The sequence below is a fragment of the Podarcis bocagei genome (genome assembly GCF_964188305.1).
Source record: "Podarcis bocagei genome assembly, chromosome: 2".
Classification (NCBI taxonomy): Eukaryota; Metazoa; Chordata; class Lepidosauria; order Squamata; family Lacertidae; genus Podarcis; species Podarcis bocagei.
The window spans coordinates 91,863,401-91,889,188 of NC_138126.1; the positions used below are offsets into that span (position 1 = coordinate 91,863,401).

A 25,788-nucleotide genomic window follows, 5' to 3' on the forward strand; every position below is an offset into this window, starting at 1 on the left:
AAAGTGTAATTTGACTTTGCTGTTAGTCATATAATGAAACAGAACAAATAAATAGGGGTTTTTTTGGGGGGGGGGTTCACACACATATAGAATTCATCAATGGATCCTTGCAGCACTCAGTTTGCAGTCAACAGTTAGAACTTCCTCTGTTGAAGAGTACCAATAATTGACATCAGGTGAGACAGAAGCTCTTTGGTGGTGATCAAACCGATCATTCAGTGTTACAAGTCAGCACACAATGAGCATGCATGTGTAAACCAGCACTCAGTATTTAGCTAGATAAAAATATCCCAACTACCAATGGTTCTCCTAAAAATCAGGAATACAGAGGTTGACCTGAGTCAGTAGGGAAACTCAAAGTTTAATCTATGTTTTAATTTTGTATGTATGAATTTCTGTGAGCTCTTTTGAGTCCTACATGGTGAAAAGCTAGATATAAATTTTTAAACAAAAACAAAAGGTTTTCTCATCAACTTTAACAGCCACAGAGCCAATGCCTTCAGCTATTCGTACCAGCCATGCTGGGACAACTTACACACATAACAGCTGAGCTGAAGAGCAGAGCCAGTGGAGCAAAGAGATCATAGTTGCATTTCTCTTGGACCTGCAGAGGAAGAAAAGAAAGCACAAGAGGGAAGTGAGATTCTGGTAAAACTACTCAAAGAAATGCTACCCAAACCGATCACCTGGAAGCTTTGGAGGAGAATTGATGTGTGACTTGACAAGATTGCTATTTGCTTCTCTCTAGGTAAAGTCTACTCTCCAGGTGTTACTTGTTGCAGTGGCAAGTCACTCCTCCATGGTGACTCTGAGCCCAGTCACATCATTCTTGGGTTCTTCAATCACCTTCTCCAAATGGCCCTCACATTTCAGAAGAGTGTCATGATTTCCTAGCCATTCTAAACAATTTTTTTCTGTATTTCCCTTTTTGTATATAGAAGGTGTGCCTGGCACACCTTAGTAAACATTCCTAACAATATGATCTTTTTTGATCCAGTGGTAGAATATCATTGGGTAAGCTGAGAGAGAGAGAGAGAGAGAGAGAGAGAGAGAGAGAGAGAGAGAGAAGAGGGGGAAGTTCTCACACAGTTCCTCTTTATCAAGAAGAGAAACCAAGCAGCATTTCAGCAACCAAACATGGTATATTTGCATCTTTAGTCAGAACAGCTGCAAAGGCTGCAAGTTGCACAACAGAATACAACAGAAGCTGTGTGACAGGGTCTCAGTATCACCCTAGCACAGGTAAATTGATATCAAGATCTCCAGGTCAAATTTCTTATGCTGTGGTTTTCTTACGTAAGCCACTGGAAAGCAATAGTCAGACTGCTCAGCCAGTAGAGAGAATCATCCGCTTTAAGATGTAGGACTCTGAATACTACTGCTACTACTAATCATACTAATTTGTGGTGTGTTTTTTATTATGTGGAACTCAGCGTAGGGCTAAGTGGGGCATTGCATGAGTAGAATAAGGTCCACTTACTCAAGAAGACTTCCCCGCACTCCTCCTCACATGTGCCTCCTAAATTTGTTCTGGGGTTTCCCCAACTCTCTAGAGCAGATTTAGTGGGTGCAGAGGGGCACCGGGGGGGGGGGAGTCCAATTGCACAAGGGGACCTTGGTCTGTGAACAGAACAACTTAGGTGCATCCTCCTCATTACTAATATTATTTATATCACTATCATTTTATTAATTATTACTATTATATATTTTTTATAACTGAAGTATCTCCTAGAGAAGGAAGAGAGGTGGTTAGCTCCATGAAGAGGGGAACAACCCCTCTATGGCCCTTTCTGCTCTTGCAAGGCCCTATAATGATGCTGTGGCACATAGTACCTCTAAGTGCAGTACATTTTCTTCTTGCAGGCTCTCAACAGCTGCAGATTTGTGCATGTTGAGCCACAAGACTATTTTTAGGCCAAAAATTCCTCAGAATAGCCAGGGCAGGGCTTCCATTAAACCTGCCAGGAAGTTATACTGTCTGACAACAATTTAAAAAGAAAGGGCGGGGGGAAACAGCTTCTAACGAACGGGTTCACAGGAAAACCTGCTGCATTCATTCTCTGGGCAGCAACCTTGCTGTGACCCTGTTTCAAACAAGAGTCCTGGAAAGCCTTTTGCATGCCACAAGCTGGGGTCTCCCTTCCTCAATTCCCCACTGGCCTGCCATCACAATAGCTGGGAAACAATGGAGGCAGGGAGCTCAGCCTGCCAAGCAGCTCCCAACATTCTGCCATGTGAGAGACAATTGCTCCCTAATGGGGAGGTGTTGGACAAAGCAGGAAGTAGGAAATCTCCACTTGACTCTGACAGTTGCTGACCCAGGTGTTCTAACTCATTCATTGTCCTCTTTTTCCCAGCAGTGAAATTCAAACCTCCAGATCCAGCATAACAGAGAGCGGAGCTGGGCTCAAGTCAACCCATGATGCTCAAGGACTCTGAATCCCATAGGATCCCATGCACAGTATCTGCATTGCCACATAAACAGCAAGGTCAACACCGGCTCAAGACATTCTGCTGCAGGGTGGGGAGGCAGTGGGGAGCAGTAATACAAATGGTGTCTTGTGCCCACTCCTTGCAGCAATGTGCAAAACAAAGTAACTGGCAAACTGCTGTCCTTTAAAAGTTCCCAGAGACTGCTCCTGAGGCCAGAGTGTTGTTTAGTCGTTTAGTTGTGTCCAACTCTTCGTGACCCCATGGACCAGAGCACGCCAGGCACTCCTATCTTCCACTGCCTCCTGCAGTTTGGTCAAACTCATGCTGGTAGCTTCAAGAACACTGTCCCACCATCTCGTCCTCTGTCGTTCCCTTCTCCTTGTGCCCTCCATCTTTCCCAGCATCAGGGTCTTTTCCAGGGAGTCTTCTCTTCTCATGAGGTGGCCAAAGTATTGGAGTCTCAGCTTCAGGATCTGTCCTTCCAGTGAGCACTCAGGGCTGATTTCCTTAAGAATGGATAGGTTTGATCTTCTTGCAGTCCATGGGACTCTCAAGAGTCTCCTCCAGCACCATAATTCAAAAGCATAAATTCTTCGGCGATCAGCCTTCTTTATGGTCCAGCTCTCACTTCCATACATCACTACTGGGAAAACCATAGCTTTAACTATACGGATACCTCACTCTAAAAAAGGGGGTGAGGAACCTGAAGCCCTCCAGGGACTCCAACTTTCATCCGCCTCACCCAACATGACCAATGGTCAGGGATGGTGGGATTTCTGCTCCAGCAACATCAAGAGGGCCACAGGTTCCTTGTCGCTACCCTAAAGACATGGCTGACTCCAAGCAGGATTCAACCAACATCAAGTACAGGGGCAGGTTGGTTGGATGGGGGTGAGATTACTGCTTGGTTTATTAGTAGATAGGTAGCCGTGTTGGTCTGCCATAGTCAAAATAAAAAAAAATTCTTCCAGTAGCACCTTAAAGACCAACTAAGTTAGTTCTTGGTATGAGCTTTCGTGTGCATGCACACTTCTTCAGATACACTGAAACAGAAGTTGCCAGATCCTTCTATATAGTGAGAAGGTGGGGAGGGGTGTTACTCAGAAGGGTGGTGGGAATGGGAGATAGCTGAGAGAGCCTGTTGACGACTCTTAACGACTGTAATAGGTCTTACAGGAAAAGGCAAGGGGTGAGAAGGTGAGAAATGGTTTAGTGAGAAATGGTTTTGCTGCCACATACACCCGGACAACACCATTACTGGCCCCAACAACATCACACATACCATCTCGGGACTATTTAATTGCTCATCGTCTAACATTGTGTATGCCATCAAATGCCAACAGTGTCCTTCAGCTCTTTATATTGGACAAACAGGCCAAACCTTACGCCAAAGAATAAACGGACATAAATCTGACATCAAGAATCACAAAACAGAGAAACCAGTAGGAGAACACTTCAATCTCCCAGGACATTCTATACAAGATCTCAAAGTAGCTGTTTTACTACAAAGGAATTTCAGAAATAGACTGGAAAGAGAAGCTGCTGAATTACAACTCATTACCAAACTTAAAACCATGGAAAGACCTGGGCTGAACAAAGACATTGGATTCTTATCTCACTATACATGACTAAACCATTTCTCACCTTCTCACCCCTTGCCTTTTCCTGTAAGACCTATGACAGTCGTTAAGAGTCATCAACAGGCTCTCTCAGCTATCTCCCATTCCCACCACCCTTCTGAGTAACACCCCTCCCCACCTTCTCACTATATAGAAGGATCTGGCAACTTCTGTTTCAGTGTATCTGAAGAAGTGTGCATGCACACGAAAGCTCATACCAAGAACTAACTTAGTTGGTCTTTAAGGTGCTACTGGAAGGAATTTTTTTATTTTGTGCTTGGTTTATTATTACCTGTAAAATACTAAACATTTAAAAAGTGGGACATATCCACTTATGTGTGGGTTCCCAGGGTGCAAAAGGGGGGGGGGAGCAATTCTGTGAGTGACAAACTGACCTAAACACCAGATTCTGTTTCCAACATACAGAGCAATGAGTTACAAATGGCCACAAAAACTAGCAACTTCCTCCAGGACATGTTGATGCCATTTTGGAAAGAAGTACTCCCATTCCAAGGTATTGTGTGCATCTACTCTCTTGCCTTAAATTGTTTTAACATGTTGAAACACCATGCAGAGCACAGAACTTGGTCAAAGGCAAACTGAAATCAGCAGCAAGCTGGGCTGATGCACAAAGCAACCAGCCACTTTTCATTCTTATTTGTGCTAGAGGTATTCCAGATTCTTAGAGAGAGAGAGCGCACATCAGACTGAGCAAGAATTCCCTTTGTACAAATATTCTTTCCTCTTGCCCTCTTTGATTTACCTCTTGGGTCTTTTGCAAGATTTTCTCCAGAAGGATGAGGTAGTTCCCTGCATCACGACTGACCAACTCCTGGAGACTCCAACAATTCAGACAAAGCCCAGCTGCCAAAAAATGAAGAAACAGGTCACGTTCTGAGCATGGCACGAATTCCAGAGCACTCAGTGTCCTAATTGCAGAAGACAGATGTTCATTGAAATTTTGAGCTAGATGGGATATAGGCAAAATGAAAGAGATTCATGGACCATAATGAAAGATACGAGATGTGTGTGGAGTAATTTAAAAAAAAAGATACAGTGCATGAGCTTTCTTTCTCAGTAGTCACCTACTATCTGGATCCAGTTCTTCAAGAGAGAAAATGTATTTACCACCCTATTAGGGATAAGAACAACCTGGAATACAGCATTAGGGAAACAATGTATTTTTGACCTACACCAAGTATTTCCAGTTGTGCTTAATTCATTAGCCTGCAACATTTCCAACAAATCATGTGCACTAACTCTTAGGGTAGAGCTGCCTCAAAGTTTCCTATGGCAACATGTCCAAATAATATAAGCAATCCATAATATACATAATTCATTGAGTCCCTGAGGTGAAGCAGTAAAAGCAAAGAGCCATTGCAGCCCATAGACAATACTACTCCCCATCTTCTTCCTGCTACAGGATCGGTGGCAAAGTTTTGCATCTCTTTTGCATCTTTGCAGTTAAACTGCTGGTCCTACATGGAAGGATTCAAAGCGAGAAAGAGACACACACACTGATGCAGTGTGTGCAAACCACACAGGGATGGGCACCACTGTGGCAGTGGCATACAGGTTAATGTGGTTAGGACTGGGGAGACCCAGGTTTAAATCCCCACTCAAACATGAAGCTAGCTGGGTAGCCTTGGGCCAGTCACAGTCTCTCAGTTTAAATCAACCTCACAGGGTTGTTGTAGGGATAAAATGGAGGAGGTGGAGAGAGAAGCATGTGTCCCACCTTGAGCTATTGGGGGGGATTTAAGTATTAGAGAATAAGAATCTAAATGGTAGATAAGGGCTTAGCAACTTGGCAACCTCAAGATAATTGGAAGGACGCAGCTGTTACTTGTAATTGCTTTTAGAATGTTGTAACTTGTACTTGTGTTTAGATGTTTTAAATTATAATTGTTTTTAGAATGTTTCAATCTGTTTTTGCTTTGTTTTTGTTTGTACATTGTTTATCTGTTTGCTGCTCTGTTTGCTCCTTAGGGGGGAAGGGCAGGGTATTACGTTTCCGAGCACAATTCAAAGTGTTGGTGTTGACCTTTAAAGCCCTAAACGGCCTCAGCCCAGTATACCTGAAGGAGCGTCTCCACCCCCATCATTCTGCCCAGATGCTGAGATCCAGCGCTGATGGCCTTCTGGCGGTTCCCTCATTGTGAGAAGCAAAGCTACAGGGAACCAGGCAGAGGGCCTTCTCGGTAGTGGTGCCTGCCCTGTGTAACGCCCTCCCATCAGATGTCAAAGAGATAAACAACTACCTGACATTCAGAAGACATCTTAAGGCAGCCCTGTTCAGGGAAGTTTTTAATGTGTGACATCTTAGTGTATTTTTTGTTTTTGTGGAAGCTGCCCATAGTGGCTGGGGAAACCCAGCCAGATGGGCGGGGTACAAATAAAAAATTATTATTATATTATTATTAATTCAATTATTATTGTAATTCATCATCATCATCATCATCATAGCAGGGTCAGCATGGAAGGCAAATTCCAGAGCAGCTGGCTACGCTCCTTGCTGTCTCTTCCTTAACTTCTGGTACCTTAGTCCTCCCCCTCTGGTTTAGCAAAATAGTGCTAGATCAGCAACAGAGGAAATTGACACTGCAAGGCTGTATCCAGATGGCAACACACTGCAGCAGCACAGCTAAAAAAAAGTTGGGTGGCAGCAGCACCCACATTTGCGGCTGGCAGCTTAAGATGAGCTTCAAGAGATGTTTTTCTTGGAAAAGAAACAGTGAGTTCTCTTCTGAGGACTGCTTGCCTTCTCCAGCAAGTGCTGCCTGCGTAGGGTGGCACTGATGGTTAGCATTTCCTCTCTCAGTTCTCTGAAAGGCAAGGGCAGCTCATGGCTTGCAACCAGCAATTGCTGTGAAACATTACTGAGATGCTGTAACCACCATGGCTCCACGTGTGAGCTGCACATGCCCCATGCCCACCAAACCCTGGAGCAGGCCAATATAAAAATGTGAACCTATAAAGCTGCTTTCCATTGCATCAAGTGGTATCACAGCACTTTCAAGTGTTGCATGGTGTAAAGTAAAGGTAAAGGGACCCCTGACCGTTAGGTCCAGTCGTGGCAGACTCTGGGGTTGCGGCGCTCATCTCGCTTTATTGGCCGAGGGAGCCGGCGTACAGCTTCCGGGTCATGTGGCCAGCATGACTATGCCGCTTCTGGCGAGCCAGAGCAGCACACGGAAACGCAGTTTACCTTCGGTACCTATTTATCTACTTGCACTTTGGTGTGCTTTTGAACTGCTAGGTTGGCAGGAGCTAGGACCGAGCAACGGGAGCTCACCCCGCCATGGGGATTTGAACCGCCAACCTTCTGATTGGCAAGTCCTAGGCTCTGTGGTTTAACCCACAGCGCCACCCACGTCCCCCCTTGCATGGTGTAAATGTTGCCAAATATCTTCCTGCCCTCCACTCTGTTGTAAGAAAGAGGTTGGAGCAAAAATCAAGAATATTGAGGCTCAACTCCCCCCCCCCATCCATAAAAGCCATGTTGAAAACTAAAAATTGAGGCTGTAGGATCAGTAAATTGGCAACATGGCTGCATAGCCCCAGTTAGCTTCAGACTTCTTTTGAAGCAACTTCGCAAGCTTCCACTCCGAAGCAGCATCTTCCTCTGCTGCCCTTTGGAACTGGTTTTTGTGATAGCCCTGGTGCTTCTGAAAACATGTTCCATCATGTGGGGCAAGAGCTCAGCGCAATGGCCTGGTTTCCACACCACAGTAAGTCAGAGCATAGCTTAGCAAGACCACATGAGAATACTGGCTTCCGGAGATCAACATGCGCTCATTTGGCTCCTCTTCCCATGCTTTTTAGGTCAATGGAGGAAAGCAACAAAACCAAGGTTAGGCTTAGCAAGTCTTCCAAACCCAGCATTGTGGTTAAGGTCTCTCCACCTCAACCACAATCTCCTATAGTTTAAGGCCATGGTTAAGGAGGAGACACACAGCATTCGAGGTCAAACCTTGATGTAGCTGCTGCACTGCGCTGACCTAAAAAGCCCAGGGAGGAGCAGAGCAGCTGCAAATTCTTCCTTGGGAGCTACTGCATTTGCACTAAACCATGGTTTGCCTTAGTGTAGTGTGCTAATGTGGCCACTGTTCTACTGATACTAGAATAGTTGGGAACATCTGTGATGTTCATCTTATTCCCCAAACTATCAATGAGACATTTTTTACTAGCAGGGGGTTGGTTAGGCTTTTAAGCTCTTTCACTAGGAGGAGGAAAAATCAAGGGAGTTTGGGTAAGAAGGAGGATTAACGTCAGTTCGTTGTTTAAATGTTGAATTGCTTCCCTTTTCATTGGTTAATAGTTTGACCACACATGAGCAAACATTGCTATTGCAATAAGAATCACTAAAGAGTGGGGGAAAGCCTCCAAATATATTTCAATAACAAACTGAAGAGGAAAGAAAAATCATCCTGGTATGGTGATGGGGTTAGTAACTTACCAGTCCAAGTGCTAGCAGAGAAAGTGCTTCTGCTGAGGCCATGAAGGCACCTCTCCAGTGCATGGTGGATCCTGTCCTCTGTGCACGTCGTGTGCTGCATTTTAATTCATCTCCTGTAGATATAAAAAGAAGTAAGTCAGAGTTAGCCACACACAAGTGGTAAACATAAATCAAACCCAGTTTTTAGAATCATAGAATCATAGAATCATAGAGTTGGAAGAGACCACAAGGGCCATCGAGTCCAACCCCCTGCCAAGCAGGAAACACCATCAGAGCACTCCTGACATATGGTTGTCAAGCCTCTGCTTAAAGACCTCCAAAGAAGGAGACTCTACCACACTCATCGGCAGCAAATTCCACTGTCGAACAGCTCTTACTGTCAGGAAGTTCTTCCTAATGTTTAGGTGGAATCTTCTTTCTTGTAGTTTGGATCCATTGCTCCGTGTCCGCTTCTCTGGAGCAGCAGAAAACAACCTTTCTCCCTCCTCTATGTGACATCCTTTTATATATTTGAACATGGCTATCATACCACCCCTTAACCTCCTCTTCTCCAGGCTAAACATGCCCAGCTCCCTTAGCCGTTCCTCATAAGGCATTGTTTCCAGGCCTTTGACCATTTTGGTTGCCCTCCTCTGGACACGTTCCAGTTTGTCAGTGTCCTTCTTGAATTGTGGTGCCCAGAACTGGACACAGTACTCCAGGTGAGGTCTGACCAGAGCAGAATACAGTTTACTCCAATTTTTAGTTTACTCTAATTTTTCCAGTTGGTGTCTAGTCTGCTTCCCAATCTTCTTCTGCTCATGATCATGTAGGATTTTGAGTTGCCAGAAAAAGGGAAACAGTTGCCTTCATTTTGACTCCTCACATAACCCAACAGGAAAGCTTTGCAACAAGAGGGTAAATGAAAATCCACAACTCTGCACTTCCTATACGTTCAAAAGGCATCAAGATAAAAGAGAGGAAAGGATCCACAGCTGAGCTGTGTTCTACCATGTCGTTGCTCCTGTTCATACACATCCATTTTTTATACCAGGATTGGGGAACCTGTGTTCCTCCAGATGTTGTTGGACTACAACTCCCATCAACACCAAACAGAATGGCCAATTGAGCAGCTAGAACTCATGCAATCAGAATTTCAGGGCTACAAGAATCTTTGAAGTGACCTTTGAAGAGTCAATTTCCTTGCATTTTGACAGGAATCACTGCATCAAAGGGTTACCAATAACTTGTGCAAGTTAGACAAAGAGTACTTCCACAGGAGAGGTGCATCTAGGACAAGCAGCCAACATGCCCAGGTGGCTTAAAGGTCTCCATACACACACAACACAAGACCATCCTTCTATGGGCAAGTTTACCACTCTAAGATAGCACCAGTACAGAAGAGATTGTGTACCCAAAGGAGCTCAGGATAGAATAACTAGAAAAGGATATATGCATCCCCACGTTCTCTCAACATCTTAATCACATTTTCATGCAAATGTCAAGGAAAGTGGTGATTGAACAAGGGGCATGATTCACACCCTGAAAGTGGCCTGGAAATAGTCTTCTCTTATGTCAGTTCCTTATGGGACACCACAAAGTGTGATCAGCAGAAGGCTTTCCTTCCCCAATTGGTCACGCACTGGCAGGAAGTCTGACCAGTCCTCATAGCAAATTTGGTCTCTCTCAAAACCCTGGGTTGTGCAATCGAGAACTGACAGCAGAGATAGGACAGGACATTCCCGTAATGTGCAAAAACCACAGGATGCAGATTCTGTTCCTGTCATCGTTTCCTAACATGATGCCACCAGAGACTCCTGCCTTTACAAATCAGGAAACGGCTTAGATTTCTATATAAAACTATATAATTATATTAAAGTCATGGCCATGCTCACAAGGCTATGCCTTACTTATAATTAGTCTGCATGTAGCTTTTTTGCTGCCAATTCCCTCCTCCCAATCCCACTTCTGCTATTTTACTGCTCTGTTCTACAGATTTTTGTAAAAGAAAAAGAAAAGGTCCTGCATTGTTCTTTCCCCCTTCAGATCTTATGTTAATCTTTGCTTTTAATTGAATCAATAATATACGCACTACACACAGACTGCCAAAGGCTGTTAACGCCATATCTGAAGGTTTGGTGCACAACGAACCTGCAAGATCTGCACTGAACCTCTGTGTCATCTTCCACTACAAACAGAATCATGCCTGGCTTGGGTATCATGTTGAACAAGCATAGAAGCATTTGGCACGTGGCTTCCTGGGGGGGGGGGAGGCATTTTGCACCACACCGGCTAGCATTAGTCATACTTGTCATTGCCATCATTTCAGGCCAAAAAATAGGAATGTGACAAATTATCAGTGGGTGACTGGCGGAGGAAGGGGGTGCGGTCCACCCCAGGTGTCATCCCTGAGGGGGGTGACATTGCTGTCCTGTCCCCTGGGTTGCTCGCCGCAGGCAGCGCCCCCCTGGGATGCTAGCCCTGTCCCTGGGTGCACAGCCTGTGCGCCGCTCCGGGTGCTGGAGCAGCTAGCTCCGCCTCTGAGTATAGTTCATACATCTCCTAAGTGTGGTGGTTTCCATTTCCACCCGCCCACCTCTCATATCTATCCAGAGAAGACTCAGAAAGGCCTTATTTATACCTGAAGTGGATAGTTGCGCCTTGAGAAATAACCTCTCTGTAGTCTCCTCATTTCAAAGAGTACTGGAGCAGCATGGAACATTGTCAAAAATCTACAAACACCCCACTTCAGTAATGTGATCCATACTACATAGCACTGAAACCTATTCATCACATCTCCAGGTACAACCTGCAACATCAAAAAAGCCATTTAGAGCTGGGGTGTAAAGTGCTATAGACTCCAGCAAGTGCCTGGTTCATTCTAGGACTCAAAATTGGCAGGAACTCAATTCTGCTGCCAAATTCCAGCCAATGCAGAATTTGGCAGCATATATATTCCCAGCTAGTTACTCCCAGCACCATTCAGGGGTTACTAATTATTCATCAAGGGCAATTGGCCAGAGTTCATGCTGTTGCTAAGTTGAAAGCAACTGTCACCACTCAATCCCTTTCTTTATAGCCCTATAGAGATAGGAAGAGTCACAAGCAAAACCAAGACAAGCTTATGCATCCCTTAGTTAAAGAGATCCAGCGATGGAGCCCCTTAGATATTTCTCACCTCTGTATTATATCTTTTTAAAGCTTTTGAAAAAAGCTGCTGGAGTAAAAAGAACTAACTAGGGGTTTTTTTTTGCTGCAGGTTGTTCAAACCAAAGGGAGATTTATGTAGAGGGGAAAGGCATAAATTGGTAGTAGAGAGGTCCAGAAGGTGGCAACACTGAGAATGGGCCTTTTTGGCAGTGACTCCCTGTTTGTGGAATGCTCTCCCCAGGGAGGTTTGTCTGGCACGTTCACTATACATCTTTAGCTGCCAGGCGAAAATGTTCCTCTTCAACCAGGCCTTTGGCTAATTAATATTCTACAGCCTTTTAAGTAAGTGTGTGTGTGCGTGCGTGTGTGTGTGTGTTGGGAGGGTTGCTTTTGTTTAAATTATTTTGGGCTACTGATCTTTGGATGAAGGGTGGTATATAAATTTAATAAATAATGATAATAAACAATAAAATAGTTGTTATTATTACTACTGGGCCAAAATAAGCAGCTTACAACTATGCAATCAGTACATAACTAAAACACACAACAATTCTATTGGGGCAAAAACCAGTTACAGGGGAAGTTCAGTTCAGGGGAATGCTTGCCTAAACAGGTGGTGCCTACAGGAGCCAGCGGAATGCCAATACTGATAGGGCCCCTCTTATTTCAGCAGGGACAGCATTCCACAACACCAGTGCCACCAGTGAATATAAGTTTAGGAATATAAAGGGAGGGAGAAGCCACTAAAGTGTCTTCTGTATAGGAAGTAGCCTCAAGGGTAGGTTCACACATATGCTTTCATTATTCCATCAAGGAAATATTTCCATGTATGAAACAGTCAGATAGTTCACACTGAGTACCACCTCAAACAGAATACCCTGCTGGGCAGTGAAATGTCAAGACATGTATACACATGTGCAAAAAAGCATTAAGCGGGAGGAGGAATAAGATTGATTTTTATCTGTCTTACCCACCCACTTCCTGGAGATGGCAAGGGTAAAAAAGGGAAAGTTGTGTCATATATGGTGTGAATGTCAATTAGCAAAAGCAGGTGGGGGAATTATCCTATAATAGTTGTTATTAGACAAGATCTATCCTGGCCCATATGTCTGCCTGGGCTAAACTACATGGGTAGCTTAATTCATCAGGAATATAGCCTTGTACATACTTAAAACAACAAGAACCTTATATGCCAAAATATGGTGACTAGAAGTTATGCCTTCAAAAAGTGACACAAAAGACATGGGAATTTGTGCTTACAATGGAATTAATGGATTATATCAGAAAGAAAGAAAGAAAAATATCAATGGTAGGATTCATAACAAAGGGATCTTGTTTTCTGAATATAAAAGGATTTGCTGCTTTCAACCACTCACCTAAGTTAATATTTGACTTTATTTATTTATTTATTTTGGTTTTGGTTTTTTAAAAGAAAAGAAAACCACATGTGTGAGGAATATTATCTATCACCTTATAATAATAGAAATGAGTTATATTTTATGTTAGAAATTACTTGTATTTAGAAAAGATTGTGTTTTGTTGGTTTTCAGTTTCAATTTAATTTTTTTGCATTTACATTTACATTTCAAGTAGTTCTTACATTGAATGCCTAATGGATGGCGAGAAGAAGGAACATTGGCAGCATGACAAGTGAAAAATGGGTACTCCTGCAGAACTGTTGCAGAGCAGAATCTTGCTGATAAAGGCCCTATCTACAATTCACTTATACACGCTGATGATAAAAAACAAAACAAGGAAACCAAAACGGTACAACATAGGGCGGGTTTCAACTTTCTGAAATCAGCTAAATCAAAAGGGTTCAAAAGTCACCAAAAGGCTGGTAGAGAACAGAATGATGCCTTATATTACAGTGGTATCTTCTATCATACAAGTGTCCCTAGAAACCCAAGGGAATGTTATGCCTGATTCAAGTTTTTAAACAGTTGCTTGGTTCTGGGCAAAGAAGAACAATGTCCATACAAGCAAGCTTTCCTGAACCAAAAGATAAGCAAGGATTCCTCCAGATGATCTTTACAGCTTTCCCAGCTTTATGAATAAGTCTCTGCTACAGGTGTCTACTTTGCATTGTTTTTAAAACACTTTTGTTATATTTTTGTGCTGCTTTTAAAAGCTGTTTTTAGTTTATCCTGTACATCACTCTAAGACACATGTGTGGAAGCCGATTAATAAGAATAATAAAGTCATTCTGATCTGCTTGTACAGGTGTTACATTGTATCCAGTCTTTTTAAACATTCTTTCCCATTAGTTTGTAGGGATATTATACGACAATGAGCATTCAAGCTGCATTCATCGTTATTTGCTTGTGTCTTCATGTTAACCATTTGTTCATTCCATACTTTCCAGTGCATTTGACCATTACTTTCCCAGCTGCAAAATATCTGTTTCTTTCTTTGTGCTAGGGCAACAGAATGCTTTAATCCTCTTCAAATTGCATAAACCCACTATATTGCAATTATATGCAATATAATGCCATTACCAAGCAAATTTATTGAAAGATGGGTCCTGTTCATTGAATTTAGGAATCACAAATGAAACACCTCTTTATAATTTGTTCACACAGCCCAGGGCCTCCATACACACTGTCCAGGCTTGCACCCTGGAGAGTTCACTTCATAGCTGCTAACACAGCAAAACAATTCAGGAGGCTGCTGTTATGAGTTACCAGTCTCTGCAGCCACAGCAGGCGCTGTGATTCTCCATCCCTGGAGGCGCATTCCAGTCTCTCTCAAGGTAGTTGGATGCCAGCGACAATTTTAATTTTCTTTCACACTGAAATCACTTCTACATGTTCTTTAAAAAAAAAACTTTTCCTTGCTACTATTTACTTTTTATTATTGAACTGTGTTTTTTTAATGCATAAACTCTAATTTCCTGATATGTGCTTGAATTGCTCCCACAACTCAATACTGACATTCTAGAGGCATCCAGGTTCCCTTTCTACTCAAACCCACCTCTTTTTCAGCCACTGGTGTGCAATGAGCTAGGTGTGGGTAGTCAAGTAACAGCGGTGGACTCATTCCCAGAGTCGTTCAGTCGGTGGGAGATTATGCTCAATCCCAAAAATGTAAGACGCTAAACATGACTAGCCTGAAGAGCTAAAGAAAGAGATTACCCAAGGTTTAGCTCTTTGTGATCCCACTCATGCAGAAACTCCTGAATAATGAGGGCCAACAAGTATTCTTGGCTACTGTTCAACAATTGATGATTTTCTTTTCCCTAGGAGATTTGACCCCCCCAAAATATAAGCCTTTTCCAGGGGCAACATAAACACACCTTTGTATGTAGATTGACATTTGCTTACCACAGTCACATGCATACAGAACTCCCCTAGACTAGCTGTTCTTTTAATATTTCCATTTTTTTGCAGAGTATGCACACTCAAGAGGTTTATGAGTTCACAAGTCTAAAGTCACATTATGTTAATGCGTCAACTGATTAACATTCTTCCCTAAAGCAGGACTGGCTCATGGACAACCATGTTTTATGAACCGCACTCAAAGTACAGCCAAAGCATGTACTGGAGGATGGAGGGCAGAAATGAGCAGCTTTGGCTTTCAACCCAAGAAAGCATCACCATTGCTTTGGTGAATAGGCCATTGGCCTACACAAAGAAGACTCCTGGGGGCCACTACATTGATGCTGATTTTTCATTAAGTAACATTATTATGACATGATAGGCCTGCCATTCTGAAATGGAATAGTTAGTCTGCTGCATAACACAGGGATTCTTAAAGGGATAGGCCTCCTATAAAAAAACTGACAACAGAAGTCTTAATTCTCCTCTTATCTTTGAACTACGCACTCCCTATAAACTAGCTGTGACTAACCTGGACTCCAGCTTCCATCAATCCCAAACAGCATGGTCAGTAATCAGGGATGATGGGCACTGTAGTGCAACAATATCTGGTGGGCCAAAGGTCAGTTATCCCAATACAGTGGTACCTCGGGTTAAGTGCTTAATTCGTTCCAGAGGTCCGTACTTAACCTGAAACTGTTCTTAACCTGAAGCAGCACTTTAGCTAAGGGGGCCTCCTGCTGCTGCTGCACCGCCGGAGCACGATTTCTGTTCTTATCCTGAAGCAAAGTTCTTAACCTGAAGCACTATTTCTGGGTTAGCGGAGTCTGTAACCTGAAGCGTATGTAACCTGAAGCATATGTAACCCGAGGTACCACTGTATAAACCATGATGATTAAATAAATATACTTCACTCACAAAATATAATTTTTAAGTAAAGAAAGAAAGAAAAGAAAGTAGAGGGACTGAGCTTATTTCTAAATTGCAGCACTGGAAACCCATCTTCTGGTCAGAGATTTACTTGGAAGAAGCCATAACAACCACAGTCAAAGCCTTGCCATTTATCCCTGCTCTTGCAAATTTAGCTATCGGGAAGCAGTATTTTCCAAGTCTAGACTCCACAGCATCAGACTTGCACATGATGAATGCAGTCTATTTCCTAATTACCTAGAGTATGTTTTTGTGTGCATATAAAGTTTGCTGTCATTAAGTGAATTGAAAGAGGAAACACAACAGGAAGGAGAACATGGCTAGGGATAATATCACCACTGCATAAATTCCTTCTGCTGAAGGTAAAGCAGAACAGAACAGCAAGGCTTCAAAACTCCATACTGGCGATTAAAAGTATTAGCTCAAGGTTCAGAACCAAGTGTCTGGAAACTGCAATCTTGACAAACCAGGCGAATAGTGCACATGTGTGAAGAGTGTGTGCTACCTTCTTACAATTAGCAAAGGCCAAACCCACTAAGTAAGAGATACTGTTGATCCTTCTCTATGAAAGCAAACTCTATGGTCTCTAAGGCCAGGGTGAGAAACTTTTTTCAGATCACAGACCACACATTCCCTTCCAGGGGCCACCTGCCAGTGGTGGTTCAGGCCAGAGGAAGAAGTGGGCGGAGCAACACAGCCACTCTTACATTTGTACAGTAGGCTACATTCCAGCTACACAACACTCAATGGCTTCTATATAGCAGGGATAGTCAATGTGGTGCTTTCCCGATGTTGCTAGCAGTGGCGTAGCGTGGGTTGTCAGCACCCGGGGCAAGGCAAGTAATTTGCACCCCCTAGCCCGTGGATTTGCGCCCCCTAACCCGTGGATTTGCGCCCCCTAACCCTAACCCCCAGATGTTGCGCCCGGTGCGGCCGTCCCCCCCTGCACCCCCCACGCTACGCCACTGGTTGCTAGACTACAATTCCCAGCCTGCATGTTTTGGGGGCAGACATACAGTACTACTTTGTTTCCAGTTGATGCATGTCCTGCAGCTTCCTGCTGAAATCTTGAAACTTGTTGTACCACAAATGTTTCAGGTGTGTGTTGCTTTGAATGCACTACAGTGCAAGAGTGCCCCTCCCAATGGCAATAATGCAGAAACACTGGGCAACCATCTCAGACCAACTAATAAAGTAGACTGATAGGTGGGTGGTCCAACATAAATACTTAACTAATGCAGTATTACTGTATCAATGACATGTTGAAAAAACAAAATGAACAGCAATTTGGAGGGGCCCTAACACTGAATTGTGCCTAGAGAAAACACAACAAAAGTCACCATTGTTGACAAGGGCTAGAATAGCACCTACTCAGGAAAGTATTATTAATATAACACTATATTTGGGGTGTGGGTGTGTGCTGAGAAGCTATTTTAAATTATAACCCAAATGCATGAGACTACATGAACAACTTTTGGACATGCATGTATTATTCAACTTTTAAAGAAGCATCCAGAACACAAATCTTTTGGTTCATAATTCCTGGACTAATTTTGAGCTCTTTTGCTTTAAAAGTGAAGTGAGGGAAATGCACAGAAAGCTGTTTTGCCCCCCTTTCCCTAGCCCAGGACAAAAGCAAGGCACTGGGCCAACCGAGAAAGACTAATCAGGGTGCAAATAAGAGACTGTTCATCGCTAATCCACAGCATGGTCCATGGGGGTTGAGGGAATGGATAGGCCCCATCCTGCAAGCAGGAGACTTTAAAATAAAAAGGGACAGGATCCTTGAAACATCTCGATATGCTCTTGCCTGCTCAAACTAGACAGAGCAGTGCTACAATTGCCTTTTATTCCCACCCGCCACCAAATGGCCATCAGTCAAGATTGAAAAACCATAGGAGGCCAAAAGAGGAACCCTGAACTGTATAGCCTTTTGAGAAAAACATTCTCTCTAGATTCTCTGTAACAAGCTACTGAACTGAAGATGGTAGTTCCAAAGAAACTGACAAATGTGGAACTAAGATGTTAGGCTTTTGACCACAACACACACTCACCCCCCCCTTCTTCCCCTTACCTGTTGGCAGTCCGTCTTCAGTCTCTACTAGGTTGTTGCTACTGCAGACACATTAAGGAGAGGCTGGGTTTTGCTTTGTTTTTTTGCCTCAAAGCAAACCAATTAAACCGAATGTCTCGATACAAACAAGGCTTTGTTTATTGCCCTGAGAGGCAGGCTTTCAGTGCAATCACTCTTCTGTTCTTAAATACAAAGAAACGCGTTCATCTCTGGCATAGACTCCATTCACATCAATGGTTTATTACTAGGATTTAATGTGGCTCCAAAGACACACGGTAATGAGAATATAAGCACGCTGGTGAGATCCCTTCACCTCTCACTGGCCTGCATTTATTAGGAACAAGGACACAACGTACAAAATGTGTATCGTTTGGCTTCAGGGACTGCCGAGAGGTTTTCATGATTAAGCAGCATCCAAATAGTGTTAAATAAAATCAGGAAAGAACTGGCAATAGTGGAAACACCACCTTCTCAATGCTGTTGCACAAACTCATTGATCTGAACAGAGCATACACATGTTGCAAATACCATATGCAAATCTGTTCCAGAATCCAACCTGAAAGGAGACTTTTTGAAAGCTAGAATGAACATTAGTGGACACTGTAGCAGCTTTGGCAAAGAAGAACAGCTACGAGATATATTTCCAGTGACACAATTTGTTTCATTCATGTGCCTGCACCTGCGATGCCACCTTCCAACTAGCACAATAACAAGTATGCTCGGTGGGACAGGGCCCCACTTTTCCTCCTCCCTTCCAATGCCATTTCCTTTTGTGCTTCACCTTTTAGATTGTAAGTCTGAGAGAGTAAGGAGTATGATGCTACTGATATATGTTAAGCTGCTCTGGGAGCTTTTTTCCTGAATCATGGAGTGGAAGTATTTTAGCTTTGATTCCTGCATTGCAAGGGGTCAGACTAGATGGCCCTTATAGGATTCAAACAAGCAAATAAGCGAAGGGTGAGGATGGGTGCCAGACCCCACCATTCAGACTTTGCAGCATATGCACAATGTTGAGCAAATACAGCTGTGCCTCATGGATCGTCCTCTGTTGGCTTTGGCAGAATAGGCAATGTCAATAGTCTTCAAGGAAGACACTTCCAAGTTCAGGTTGCATTGTTCTCTTCACGGAAAGAACCTCCTTCTTGCTTTCCCATGCAGGCATTCAAACCTTGCCTCCCAACTCTCCATGGATCAGGATGCTTGACCAAGCCAATTTAATTTACTGGATCAGGATGCTTGACCAAGGCAATTTAATTGGCTTGAAGGCCACTAGAAGGAATTAACTGGGAGGGAATATCTAAAGCAGCCTTCTCCAAGCTGGTGCCCTCCAGATGGTCTGGACTACATTAGCCATGGCCAGCTTGACTGGGCTGGCTGGGGCTGATGGAAGCTCAGGTCCAAACCACCCAGAGGCCACCAGGCAGCTGATCTAAGAGATTTTCAGCAAGACTATTCAAAACCTTAATCTAAAGACCTACCCTCCAAGGTTGCTGTCTCTCCCAAAACCTGCACTGAAAATTCCTCATTCTTTCTGTACAGCCTCATTCACATTTGTCACCTTGTTATAATATAAAATAATAATAATAATAATAATAATAATAATAATAATAATAATAATAATTGTTGTTGTTGTTATTTTTAATTTATATCCCACCCATCTGGCTGGGTTTCCCCAGCCACTCTGGGTGGCTTACAACACATAAAACACAACAAAACATCCAACATTAAAAAAACAAGATATCCTATACAAGCAACAAACAGACCAATAAAACAATAAAATCAATAACAATAATAACAAGCAGTTTACAGTTATACCCAAATTAAAGTAACCGCCAACCCCAACTAAACGTTTAACCAACACCAACCCAAGAAAAATGAAACAGAGGAACCAAAATTAGAACCATTTAAAACATTTTAAAACATTTTAGCCAGTTGCCCCAACCCAAGAGTTGTTCCAACAATGTCCCAGTGGCCTCTTTTAGCTGTTCAGGGTGAGTAGTGAGCCCCGAACCCTAGGCCAGGTGGAAATGGGCCTTTCAGCAGGGAGCAGGTCTTTCTTCCAGCACTCAGGCACCATGCTATCAAGATTTTGAAAAACATAAAACCTTTGAACAGTATTTACTTCACCAGCACACGCCATAAGCACATCTGAAACCACCCGGGGTGGTGCATACATAGTTGTGGCCAATATAGGAAGGATGAGGCTTACAAGAATTTCTTAGAAATGCAGTGCACTGTGAGCCACATACTTCTGCACTCACGATCAGTTTTATCCTCATGTTTCCTTTTCTCTCACTTGAAGAAGAGGAAATGGTTGAAAACTAAACAAATCTTATACAAGACAGAAAAAAATATAGCTCGCTCCATTTGCAGTAACAATAATGACCTACTTATCAGTGTGGGCATAAAAGACAGGAAAAGATTATAGAAAGTGAATTATGAAGTAGATCACTGCAGTCTTTTTTGTTCTGGGAGTTGAATTGCAAGGCTCAGAGACATTTGGGGGAAATACAGTCTGCAGGCAGCTGCAGCCTCTGTCACCAGAACCAGGTTGAGCATGGCTGGTTCACCACCCCAATGGAAGGGTGAAAGACCATCATCATCTGGTAAAGTTACTGTGTGTGAGCACACACACCTGCACAAATGCATGCACACGTATGCAGGCAGGCCAGTAGGCACCTTGCCAAGGATCCCCTGAGAAAATCCAGTCCACATCCAGTACATTATTTGCAGTGGAAGCACCATCAATTAACTTTGCTCAAGCTTTGAGAAAGTCTAACGTATGGATGAATTCCAGCTTTGCAACCTCTTGCATTATTCCACATCTCAAGCTGCCCAGAGACCTTAAGATCAGAGACAGAGTATCCACAGAGCCCCAAATGCTCTGTTGTTGTTCCTGTGCACTCAGAGTCTTAAATATGCTCCTTTAAACACACAGGGACCAAAACAAAGCAATCAAAAGGGCCTGTTGGAAGTTTGTTTACTAACATGCAAGTGGATTTACTCTTTCACAGATGGACCGATAACCACTATCCTGACAATATCATTACAAATGCCAAAATACATATATGTGTAGGTCCTCTAAATTAACACAAGCTCAAATCAGATGATACATCTCCCCTGGTCCAGCCCAGAGCATGGAAGGGAGAAAGCATGTGCAGCTGCTCCACATGCACTGTGTGTGTTAGCCCTGCCTCCTCCATATGGATTGTGTGAATGCCACCTAACCATCTTTCAGCCAACAAACTTGGGTGAAAAGTCATATGGACCATTTGCTATGTGAAAGGAGGAACTCAACCACATGATTTGCAGCTGTGTGTGTTGAACTGTATGCACAGATGTCAGCATTTGTATGTTCTGTTCCCATATGTAGCTCAGTGTTACGAGCATCTGCTTTGCATGCCCTGGCATCTTCAGGCAGGTGGCAAATATCTCCCATCTGAAGCCCTGGAGAGCTGCTACCCATAAGTGTAGAAGACAATAATGTGCAAGATGGACCAGTGCTCTGACTCAAGGCAGATTCGTTTGTGCATATGGGGATGGAAAAGGAAGGGCTGGCATACTGGGAGGAGTTGTGTGCACTCCCCCCTCCCCCCCCCCGTCCTCATTGAGCTGGATCGGGGAAGACATATCCAATGCATTGCACATATTGCCACAAAGCAAAAACAGAGTGCAATTTATTCCAAGGAAAGAATTGCAAGAATTAAGGAATGGGCACTGCTAGTCAACAGGGAGTCTCATTCTTAGGTGTAACCCCTTGGCTACAAAGGAAAGTTTGCCTCCTATATCCATGTGCTCCTTCAAAAACTGAGTTCTAACATGAAATGTTAACTCTTTGATTTGATGGCACCAGAGCCAGATAGCATGGTTATTTATGCATTGCCAAAAAAGGTGAAAAAGACAAAATACATCACAAAAAAATGTGTTGAATTATGTCTGGGCATAAATCTAACTTAGCCACACACCCTCTACTTATCATTCTGTGTGTCATGCCTGAAACCAACAGGTAACAGTATTGACCTCTTTCACAGAACTGAAGGAATTAATGTTTGCCAATGGCTTTGTATTTTTAATGTGCTGCTAAAACACCAGTTTAACTGATCATTAATAAACTCAGGTGTAAAGGGAAAGGAAAGATTCTGGAATCCAGAATTCAAGGTTGTTAGGGGGCTCATTTTGTTTTGTTTTGTTTTTTAAAAAAACTTGATTAAAATGTTATGGGTCATTTGAATAAGGATGTCTTGCAATAGCTTATTTCATCTGTGAACAACCAGGATGGGAGATGGTCTTACTGTGTTTCAAAACTGTGTAGCCATGAACGTTTTTGAAAGGAACTAGAAGCTGACCTCATTACCGTGCAAAAAATTATTCATGAAATTGTTTGTGAAGCTGACAAATGTGGATTAAACTTTTTTTAAAAAAGAAAACAAGCACAAACAATTTTAAAGAGGTTGCATTTAACCCACAAGAACCACTTGTCGTAACCAGAGCATCCTGCTATGGGTACCTCAGAAGCAAAATATGGCCAAATCATCAACCCATGAAGTTACTGAAGAGCTAATTGGGTTAAACAAACAATGTAAGTGCAGGGGTGGATACATGGAAGTGGGAAGAGGTATCTCAGAAACATCTGTGCATATAGAGCTTCCGTGTGAAGAGAAAATTGATTTATATACCTATAAGAAGGGGGCAGAAACCTACTTCGTCAGATGTGAAACTTTTCTGCCTAATGCTTTATTTAAAAAGTTCTTTGGATAGCTGCCCCTCCATTTTTGTCACCAAAAATTTGCTTCAATTTCTGGCAGAAATGCAACATAAAGAACAGAACAGGGTTGCTGTGGCTTAGTGGTTTTATCTGCTTATTTCTTATATAAATTTTGACTGGAAAGTAGGTTAAAATTGTATCAATGGAATAATGCCATAACCACCGCCCAGGTGACATTTGGTTGTGGGCAGAGAACTGATGATAGCACCAAAAATGACAGCAATCTATAGCAGCAATAGATGATTATCACACAAGGTTATTTGGAGAACTATGGAATAAACCCTGTAGTTTAGAGAAAAGTCCAAAACATTCTGAAGTCATGTGGAATTGTCTGAGTCAGACCATTGACCCATTCAGCTCAGTGCCGTCTACACAGACTGGAAGAATCTTTTGCATGGGAAGTAAATAATTCCTCTCTCACACAAAACACAGACCTGAGAAGCTGTAGACAGAAGATTTTAAAAGGTTATCTGTTCACTTACAGATGAGCAAAAGCATCTCTAGTTAATCACAGAAGAATCTGAAATGTCACAAAGGAGTTCCACCTCAAGGCAACATCAGGTGCCATTAAGCAATTAACTCGAGACTAGATCATCTGGGCACATCCCATTGGCAGAAAACAAGAGATGGTACCTCAACAGGGCCCACCCTATAATTTGCCATAGTAAGATGGCACCTGTCAGGCAGATGTCATGAAAAAGCAGCAAATTGTTGGGTTATTCATTATTGTTGTGTTTTTACTGCTAGAATAGGGAAGAAGCACTGGTAGGTTTTTCATCCAAATAACTTGAGTGACATTGGGTACTAGAATGAATTTGAAGGAATTAGCATTTATTGCATGGAACGCGGGTGGCGCTGTGGGTTAAACCACAGAGCCTAGGACTTGCCGATCAGAAGGTCGGCGGTTTGAATCCCCTTGACGGGGTGAGCTCCCATTGTTCGGTCCCTGCTCCTGCCAACCTAGTAGTTCCAAAGCATGTCAAAGATAAATAGGTACCGCTCTGGTGGGAAGGTAAACAGTGTTTCCATGCGCTGCTATGGTTCTGCAGAAAGAAGCAGCTTAGTCATGCTGGCCACATGACCCAGAAGCTGTATGCTGGCTCCCTCAGCCAATAAAGTGAGATGAGCGCCGCAACCCCAGAGTTGGCCACGACTGGACCTAATAGACAGGGGTCCCTTTACCTTTACCTTAACATTTATTGCAGCATTGGCTAATATGCACCTTATGTGTTGGTGGTGGGAGACTACGTTTACTACTCTGACTCAGACAGAAAAATCTCTTGCACCAGCAATGTCACAATTGCATCCCTCATGCTACCATTTTGGGGCAACACTAGCCAGTCACCAGGAAACACACAGGCATCAGCTGTATATTTTTCTGACTCACTTTCCTATGATGTGACTATAGTGTTCATAGTGGGAAGTGGGGGGGGGGGAGAGAAACAGTACTCAACAATCAGAGAAAACCCCAGGAGGAAATACTGCCATACAACAGTCAGGTTTCCTTGGTGACAGCAATGGTGAAGAAATCTTTGACTCTCTTAGTTCTGTGGATCTGACTAACTCTTCCACAAGCTGCAAGGTTATGGGACATTAGTTCTCTCATGCTCATAAACTGTTTATTGTGCTTCCATGGAGGCCCATCAAATGGTTGCTTCATCAAAAGTGATCCTACCAGCTTTCCATACTTCTGTATTTTATAAATACAGCAATTGCTCCCACATAAACCACCTTCAAGGGGAAACACCGAATTCTGTGCTGGGAAGTGTCTGTTGCAGTTTCCCAATCTGGACTATGACTTCACATCCCCCTTTGGCTCCAGCCTCTTCCAATAACAGCCTCCACTGTACCAGGCAGGTGAGGACCCATGTATTTATTAAGAAGCCAAGACTGTTAAGACTAGTCTATGGAATGTCAAAATGGCCAGTTTGGGATTAATGCATCAAAGTGCATACTTATTAGGGCAATCTTACCCACCAGAGCAGCCAACCTCTGCAGAAAGCAGTGCTTGCAGTCCGTGGCAATCCATGATATGTTGACTCACTAGAAGAGGTTCCTTCTGGAAGACAGAGACCTGGACACTGGCATCCATGCCTTAGTGATTTCCCATGTAGATTACTGTAATGTGCTGTACATGGGAATGCCTTTTATGATGGTTCAGAAATTCCATCTAGTACTGAACGCCATTACCTAACCACTGTTGGATGCTTGTTGTGTGATCACATAACTCCTATTTGAAGACATATGCAGGTATTAAAAGGTTTCTTTCCCCATGTCCAATGCAAGGTACTTGGTTTTAACATTACAATGCCTTAAGTGGTCTAGGTCCACATTATCTAAGAATCTTCTCCTATAATACTTTCCATCAAGCATGTGTATCTACAGATTCAGCTCTGATCCGGGTTCTATCTTTTCTGGATGCTATCTTCTGCTAGACTCAGGCATCTCCTAGAACAGTCAGCATTATTCTCTGTACAAATAGACAGGAGGGAAGTGTGTTTGTTTGTGTATGGAATGGAAGAAGGGTGGGCTGGGGGAATCCAACAGCAGCAACCAAATGATAATTTAACATTTTGCCCATTCAGTTCCTCTTTTTCTCCCCACTTCTGCTTTTCATTTCCAGTGCACCAACTCTGCTGACAACAAAGTTCACTTTCTCAATTGGTTTCAAACAAACGCTATCCATTCATAACTATGTGCAGCCCAAGTCCCAGATTAAGTTCTGCTGTACAAGCATCATGTGTTCTGTGGCAGATTTGACTTCTTTTCATTCTGCATCACTTCAAGGGAAGGGAACCTAAAAAGAAACTGAATTATGAGTGCCCAGTCTCAATATATGGAAAAGAGGCTGGTTGATTAAGCACCAATACAAGTTCCAAAACCTATAGCTGGATTTGGGGGAACAGGAAAGCATGAAGAAATGTGTTTAATAATTTACTGTCATAATCTGAAAGTTGTTGGGTGGAAAGGCAGCACATCAGCAGTCACAAAATCACCATTACCCATTAACTCAACACAGAAGACTCAGAGTGATCAACTCCTTAGACATTCCCATCTCCGGC

At 43.0% G+C, this 25,788-nt stretch overlaps 1 protein-coding gene across 4 annotated transcripts in view; it reads right to left on the reverse strand.

The window, feature by feature from the left end:
* The window catches only part of PIK3R5 (phosphoinositide-3-kinase regulatory subunit 5), a 62,926-nt gene that overhangs the window by 17,071 nt on the left and 20,067 nt on the right, over positions 1-25,788 (reverse strand). For 3 of the 4 annotated variants that reach the window (XM_081184457.1, XM_081184460.1, XM_081184458.1), the window contains exons 2-4: positions 8,512-8,624; positions 4,816-4,916; positions 536-604 (exon numbers count right to left, since the gene is read on the reverse strand). In XM_081184457.1, coding sequence (XP_081040583.1) covers positions 536-604; positions 4,816-4,916; positions 8,512-8,611 — 270 coding nt within the window. In that variant the 5' untranslated portion in view covers positions 8,612-8,624. Of the gene's footprint in view, positions 1-535; positions 605-4,815; positions 4,917-8,511; positions 8,625-24,703; positions 25,157-25,788 lie in introns of those variants that run through there. The other variant, XM_081184459.1, reaches the window with a different exon arrangement.